General features: G+C 54.8%; 1 protein-coding gene across 1 annotated transcript; it reads left to right on the top strand.

The window, feature by feature from the left end:
* Positions 1-3002: 3002 nt before the first annotated feature.
* Positions 3003-6785, top strand: NDUFB7 (NADH:ubiquinone oxidoreductase subunit B7). The gene is made up of 3 exons (XM_081287675.1): positions 3003-3178; positions 6212-6380; positions 6608-6785. Exons 1-3 carry the CDS (start codon positions 3067-3069, stop codon positions 6729-6731), a joined length of 405 nt encoding a protein of 134 aa, XP_081143801.1. The 5' UTR covers positions 3003-3066; the 3' UTR covers positions 6732-6785.
* The last annotated feature ends 59 nt before the right edge of the window (positions 6786-6844 follow it).

Genomic DNA, 6844 nt, shown 5'->3' with positions numbered 1-6844 from the left:
TGTCCTAACAGCTACAGGAATTTCAGGTTTTGGGGGTAGCAGAGAAATTTAACAATACCTGGTCCTTCACTTTTTAACTCAGGCCTTGCAGCTTAGAAACTTTACAATGCCCCGTCTTTTACACTTTTTTTTTTTTTTTTTAGAAAGAGTGAGAGAGGGAGAGAGAGAGAGAATTTTAATTTTTTTTTTTTTTTTTAGTATTTGGTGGACACATCTTTGTCTGTATGTGGTGCTGAGGATTGAACCTGGGCCGCACGCATGCCAGGCGAGCGTGCTACCGCTTGAGCCACATCCCCAGCCCGGTCTTTTACACTTTAACTTCAATTTCTTTTACTCTTACATTATAAGCTGATTGTCTCAGGCGTTTTGTCAGAGTGACACAAAGCTGACCAACACAGTGTGTACGAAGAAGAAAGCACTTAACTGATGTCACAAGCCCAGTACTGTTATAAGTACTTAACAGGCTTTGTCCAACACTGTTGTGACTGAGCTACGCCATTAACAGACCAAACACCTCTGTGTCCTTCCAGAGTCAGATGTATTGAATAACAACAAATCCGCTGAGTACACCTCTTTCAGCAGTTGCCATTCACCAAATACTTGCTCCCCCTGTTGTCATAGCGGAGCAATTACCGGTTCTTTTATTCCAGTCTGAACTACTAATATCTGTAAGGCTCAAGTCACACAGCACACTTCACACCACTTAGATAGATAGATAAAATATGATACAGGGAACTCACAGGTTCCAGAGACTGAACACACAGCACACTTCACACCACTTAGATAGATAGATAAAATATGATACAGGGAACTCACAGGTTCCAGAGACTGAACAGAGAGCAAAGGCACAGAGCAGATACACATGCAAAGACTCAATGTAGGTGATCTAGAAAGATCAGGAACCAGCCCAAGAACTGCGCAGAGCTGTCAAAGTGCAGGAACTTGTGGGGTGTGGTGGTGCATGCCTGTCATCCCAGCAGCTGGGAAGGCTGAGGCAGGAGGAACACAAGTTCAAAGCCAGCCTCAGCGACAGCAAGGCCCTAAGCAACTCAGTGAGACCCTGCCTCTAAATAAAAAGGCTCTGTGGTTAAGCACCCTTGGGTTCAATTTCCAATACAAAACAAAACCAAAAAAAAAAGTGCAGGAACCCAATCTAGTCTAGGCCAAGGTCCTGATGGGTGGCAGTCTCAGGGAGTCAGCCTGAAGGGCCAGCTTGGAGTGGACCGGTGTGGTCATCACCGGTAGGAGAAAACACACCCTGCTGAAGCCCAAAGACAGAGAATCGCAGGCGCATCGCTGTGGTGACTTTGTTGGGCAAGGCTCCTGACAAGTGACCAGGTGACCAGGTCAGGGTGCCGCCACATCCCGTCTTGGGGTACGCCTCCTGTTATGGGTCTCGGGAGAAGGGTTGCTTCATTGGGTGGCCTGGATGTGGGTCTGACGAGTCCACGCATCTGTGTGCTTCTGATTAACTGGCTAAGTCACAGATGGTCATTTTATTAGGACATTTCATTTATCCCTTCGTGCCCTATGATGGGGCCGGGCAGATGGTGGCTGTCCCCTTGCACAGACACCGCGTGGGGTCACCCCCCCCTCAGCACTTACACTCAGAATGGAGTAACTGGCGCAGACTGCGCGCCTTGGGGGCTCCGGGCTGCCTCCCCCCCCCCCCCCCCCGGCTCTCCCATGGTCTCCTCCAGCATCCAAATGTCGCAAATCTGGCTGTGCCGCTGCCCATGACCAAGCCCCAAGCCTGGACGCTGCTTTGGAGGGTGAGAGGATTTGACCCACCGGAGTTGAAGTAGGAAAAAGGACAAATGCCCTTGCGTGTTAGTTTACTGGTGTCACCAAGCGCCCCAACCAGGTGGCTGTTAAAAAAAAAAAAAAAAAAAAAAAACAGATGTCTGGTGTGACAGTTCTGGGTGTTGGCGGCGCCCCCTGTGTGAAGGCTCTGGGGGAGCCGCCTTGCACCTCCCCAGCCTCTGGTGGCTGCTGTGACCCTTGGCTTGTACACTCCGCTCAGCCTCAGCCTCCGTCTGGATGCGGGTTCCTTCCCGGGTGCGCGTCACCGCCAACCTTCCTCCTCTGCTAAGGACCCGCCGCTGGACCAGGACGACCGCTGCGTTGGTATGACCTCATTTTAACTCCATTACACCGTGCAAAGACCCTATTTCCAAATAAGGTCACCATTCAGGGGCTGCTTCCTAAGGGGTTAGGACTTCATCTGTATTTTGGAGGACACGTTCCATCCGCAATACCTCGTTAAATAAAATCTTTCCGTGCTTTCGTCGTTGATTGGTTTTGCAGTGCTGGAATGGAACCCAGCACTAGGGTGACTTGTGCTCATTTTAATTTGACTTTATTTCATTAACATATTTCTTTTAAATAACTTAATTTAAATTTTTGAATTTTGCAGCGCGCCATGCCTGTCATCCCAGCAGCTCGGGAGGCTGAGGCAGGAGGATGGCGAATTCCAAGCAGCCTCAGCAACAGCGAGGCGCTAAGCAACTCAGTGAGACCCTGTCTCTAAGTAAAACACAGTGGTCGAGTGCCCCTGAATTCAATCCCTGGTACCAAATAAAATGAAATAAAATAAAATTTTGACATTCAGGGCGGCGCTGCAGCTCCGTGGCAAAGCACTGTACCCAGCCTGGGCAAGACCCTAGGTTCCAACTCCAGCACCACAAAAAAACAAAAGTCATATTTTTTATATTCACTAATGATATAGTCGGTATTGTTACTTCTTGATCCAAAGAGAAATTCTAATGTTTTAGAATAAAAGCTTCTTTCTGGAACATATGAAATGTAATTTTCATTTATGCTCTAGAATCAGGCTCAACCGCCCCTCCAGGGTCCGACCATGTCCAGCGAGCCGTAGCCGCCCCTGTCCTGCCTCTTTCAGGCCGCCAGGTGGCGCTCGCCAGTCAGGAAGTCCTCCGAGGGTTCCTCTCTATGATCCCCGCTGCGGCCTGGGCGACCCGGAAGTCCTGGGTGAGGAAGAAGGCAGTGCTTCCGGGTAGGACGGAGGTGACCCCGGCCGGCGCTGGAGTCTGTGGCGGAGCAGACATGGGGGCGCACCTGGCCCGGCGCTACCTGGGCGATGCCTCGGTGGAGCCCGACCCTCTGCAGATGCCCACCTTCCCGCCCCAGTACGGCTTCCCGGAGCGCAAGGAGCGCGGTAAGGCCCAGTGCGCAGGCGCGGCTGGCGGGAGTGGGGCGCGGACGCAGGACCCAGGCAACTCAGAATCCTCTGCGCGGACCTGGCCTCCGTGCGAGGAAGTCCCAGGAGCCCGAGACTCTGCCGAGTGTCAGGCATTCCAGGAAGGGGACCGACTCGAGCAAAGGTCCGGGGACAAGAGAGGCTGCCAGAGCTGGCCTTTGTCCTGGGGGCAGCGGGGAGTCTTGAGAAGGCTTGTCAGGGAAGGGACACGTTCTTTCTACCCCCGTGCAGGTGTCGCTCCTGTTCAGGTTTGCACAGACGACGCAGGGCGGGCTCGCGCCGCGCATCAGGGACTAGAGATGCAGGCGCCGTGTTCAGTGACCTCCCAGCCCGGGAGGGAAGACGGCGGGACCAGGCAGATCTTGGGGGGCACAGTTGGCGGGTATCAGAGCAGGCTTAGGAGGCAGTGGGTAGAAGATGAGAAGGGGATGAGTAGGAGGTGACCGGGGGAGAGTCACGGAGAGGACAGAGCCCATGCTGCTAAGCAGAGGAGGGACACAGATTGCTGTGTCTAGAGGTTGCTGTGACTGCTGGACTGGTGGACGTCGACTTGGGGTCAGAGAACCTCCGTGTAGTATGGGGTAAAGAAAGGTCTGTGTCTGAGAGAATGTTGGAGGGTGTCCCCTCTCCAGGTGGTTCTAAAGTCGCATCTGAGCCTGCATTCCCCGTGCACTTGCTTCCCAAACACCAGGGCCCCCTGTGCCTTTCTCTTGCTGGCCAAACCAAAACCGTGGTGGGGGGCTGCGGCCCCCTTTCCTTGGCATCTACCCCTGTACCGGCAGAACATGATTGGGTGGGGGCTGCTGACGGCCTCCTGGGTGCTCCTCCAGTGGCTCCTTGATGTTGCCTGGCATTTCTGACACATCCCCGGACCATCACTGTCTCTTCCTCCCTCCTCTTATTGAGAAAACAAGCCACCAAAAAGGGGCTCTCTTGGGCTCGCTGCCCCCATTTGCCCTCAGGCTCCTCCTCACCTAAGCCCCTGCTACAGATGAGCCCTTTATGGCCCCCATTCCATCTGCCCAGACTCAAGGAGTCTCCTTCAGCCAGCCTCCCTGACACTAGTTTTCCCCTCATTGTTCCCCATTGTTGTACAACCCCCTGGCCCCACCTCCCCCTCTCCCCCTGCCACTTCACTTAAAGGGCTCTGTCAAGCCCTCCTGAGGACTCTGGTCACCAAGCCCCGTCGTCGGTGCCCACTTCTTACCTAACCTTCACCACTGACACCTCCTGGAAGACCCTCCTTACCTGGCCTCCAAGACTCAACCTCGCTGGGGGCTTCTGCGCTAAATTCCTCTTGGCCTCCCCTTGGTGCCCCAAGGCTCAGGCCTTGTCCACCACTGCCTGGGAGGAAGTGTGGGTCTCCACCAGTGTCCTGGCCTCAAGCATCTTCTGCATGCCAGGGCTCCCGAGTTTTGTCTCCAGGGGCTTTAGCCTACACTCCCACTCACAGCCCACTGCTGATGTTGATGGCGTCCTGCCACCTGGCCTCTCACAAGCCCTTTACACCTGTTTTCTGAACACTCTGCTCCTGTGTACCCAACACTCCCTCTCTCGTTTTGTCTCCTTCATCCTTACCATTGCCAGACAGTCTGTGACACTGTGTCCTACCTGTCTGTTCTGACTCCCTCCAAGGACAGGGACTTGTCTGTCATGTCCCCTGCTGTGTACCCATGAATACACCATGCATGCAGCAGGTACCCCATAAGGCCTTGATGGCTGATTATAAGCTCCAAACACAGGAGGAGTCAGATTGCTCTCTAAGCCCCAAGTGTAGGTGTCTCGGCGGGGGGATATAAGTGGATAGCTAGGCCTGGGGCTAGAAGATGTGTGCGGTGGGAGGTCCAGATTGGGTTCCTTAACATAAAGGTTGGCAGTTGAAGCCATGAATAAGGACCCACTCTAATCCATGAATGGCTCTCAGGAAACAAACGGTTAATGTTTGGGTTTGAGCCTAGAAATGGGCAGAAGCCCAGGGAAGGTGCAGAGGAACAGAGAGAAAGGGAGATCCCGAGGAAGCCAGCTGAGCTGGGAGCCGCCTGGCATGATGGAGTAGAAACCAAAAGAGGCAGAGTGCAGGACAGGAGGGAGAGAGAGAATTGTGGCTGGGAAGCAGAGGGAGAAACCAGCCTGAATTTGATATGTGACCACATTGTGGTGTGGGTGGAGGGAGCCAAGCCCAAGAAAGGCAGAGGTGAGGAGGGGAAGGCTTGGTCCCACCAATTTGGCAGGGTGCTCAGCAAGGAGGCCAGGGACACAGGGTCACCAGCCACTGTGAGCACAGGCTAGGGTACACAGCCACAATTCCTCTTGGCCCCCCTCAGCCTCCTGAAGGTTGATTTCCCCAGGGTTCAGTTTTGCCAAGGGAGTGGGATACCACGACCACAGGATAGTCCAGCTTTCTTGAGGCCTGAGCCTAAGTACCGTTTGTTATAAGCAGCTTCAGTCAACCACAGACCATATGTGACATTCTGATGTTCGCACAGTGATGAAATCATCTAATGATGCATTTTTGAGAACTGTCCTTATCATTGAGTGATATGGCTAGTCATTGGCTCAGGGAACTTCCATGCTGGAGGCTGTAAATCCTTTGTGTAGGAGGAAGGTGACAGTGGACATACCGATGGCCAGTGCAGAGCTGGGATTCCGCCCTGCAGCCCTACCCCACACTGGGAAGGGGCCAGGGGAGCGCTGGGGGAAGCTTTTCTGAGCCCCAGTCTGCAGTGGGGGCTGTTTGAAGGGTTATGATGTCACTAGGGAGGGGAGGCAGGACCTGGTGCTGTTGATGAGGAGGTGGGGGTGAGCGGGCCACCCCTCTCCTGTCGGGCCTCAGTGCCAGGGTTACCTTTGGACACACAGGGAAAAGACACTTCAAGGGATGGCTGTAATCCTTCTCCATCAGCATGCCACCATGTCCTCAGTGGGGACTGTCCCTGGAGTAGGGGCACGGGCGGGCTGTCCACCTGTGCTGAGCCCTGCCGCTCCCCTCAGTGATGGTGGCCACGCAGCAGGAGATGAACGAGGCACAGCTGACGCTGCAGCAGCGTGACTACTGCGCCCACTACCTCATCAAGCTGCTCAAGTGCAAGCGCGACAGCTTCCCCAACTTCCTGGGCTGCAAGCACGAGCAGCACGACTGGGACTACTGCGAGCACCTCGAGTGAGCCCTGACCCCACGCACAGCAGGCACCACTAGCCCACGCCTCAGCTGGCCCAAGCCAGCAGGGGGGACTGGGGGGGGCTCCAGGTTGGGCAGGTGGCTGGAACCACCTGGGGTGTCACCGGCCAGCACCAAACAGAGGAATGGGCTCCCTCCTGAGATCAGAACCAGGGGCAGTGGACAGAGGAGTCCCGCCCAGAGCTGAGACCCTTCCGCTCTCTCCTCAGCTACGTGAAGCGCATGAAGGAGTTTGAACGGGAGCGGCGGCTGCTCCAGCGGAAGAAGCGGCGGGAACAGAGGGAGGCCCGTTTGGCCAAAGCCCAGGAATCTGCAGTGGACCCGGCTCTGTAGGTCACCCACCATCCTCTGGACCAATCCAAGAAATAAAAGCCTCCAGGCCCCTGAGCCACGCCTCGCAGTGTCTGGTGTCCCTAAGCCCCATAAAGGAACAGTCCGAGTCCAGC

The sequence above is a fragment of the Spermophilus citellus genome (genome assembly GCF_964194105.1).
Source record: "Spermophilus citellus genome assembly, chromosome: 3".
Classification (NCBI taxonomy): domain Eukaryota; kingdom Metazoa; phylum Chordata; class Mammalia; order Rodentia; family Sciuridae; genus Spermophilus; species Spermophilus citellus.
The sequence above is the reverse complement of the archived record's forward strand: the minus strand, read 5'-3'. Positions and strand labels throughout refer to the sequence as shown.